The following is a 383-nucleotide window of genomic DNA, read 5'->3' as shown; positions in this document are numbered from 1 at the left end:
TCCTCGGCCACGCTTGTGGAGAAGAGCAGTTTGAGGGCTCCCTCGCGGAACTGCTTGATCACATCCTGCTGCTCGTTCTGCGGGGAGAGGGAGGGATGCTTCAGCAGCCGCGTAGGGCTCCGAGCCCCTGGCAGCACCCGCAGCACCCACGAAGTGTGCAGAGAGGGGCAGACCCAGCTCCTTCCCGGCCCCCCCTTCACCTGCGTCATGTGCTTGGCCTGGTTGCTGTAGCCGGTGCCGGTGAGGACGGCAGCCCTGATGTGCTGCCCGCAGAGCGCGGCCGTGTCCTGCAGCCAGCTGAACAGGCTGTGGGCGCTCTGCCGTGTCTTGGCAAAGACGATGCCACGAGAGGAGCCATGGGGCTGGAAGTGCTCCCGCAGGAT

At 66.1% G+C, this 383-nt stretch overlaps 1 protein-coding gene across 1 annotated transcript in view; it reads right to left on the bottom strand.

Moving 5' to 3' along the window:
• The window catches only part of DHX58 (DEXH (Asp-Glu-X-His) box polypeptide 58), a gene marked incomplete at its 5' end in the record, with an annotated part of 5024 nt that overhangs the window by 2243 nt on the left and 2398 nt on the right, over positions 1-383 (bottom strand). Inside the window, 1 exon segment of the mRNA XM_010142037.1 lies at positions 201-383. This exon segment is cut by the window's right edge and continues 30 nt beyond it. Within this exon segment, the coding sequence (XP_010140339.1) occupies positions 201-383 (183 nt within the window).

This window comes from Buceros rhinoceros, unplaced genomic scaffold, assembly GCF_000710305.1.
Source record: "Buceros rhinoceros silvestris isolate BGI_N320 unplaced genomic scaffold, ASM71030v1 scaffold23518, whole genome shotgun sequence".
NCBI lineage: Eukaryota > Metazoa > Chordata > Aves > Bucerotiformes > Bucerotidae > Buceros > Buceros rhinoceros.
This window is presented reverse-complemented; position numbering and strand designations above follow the sequence as displayed.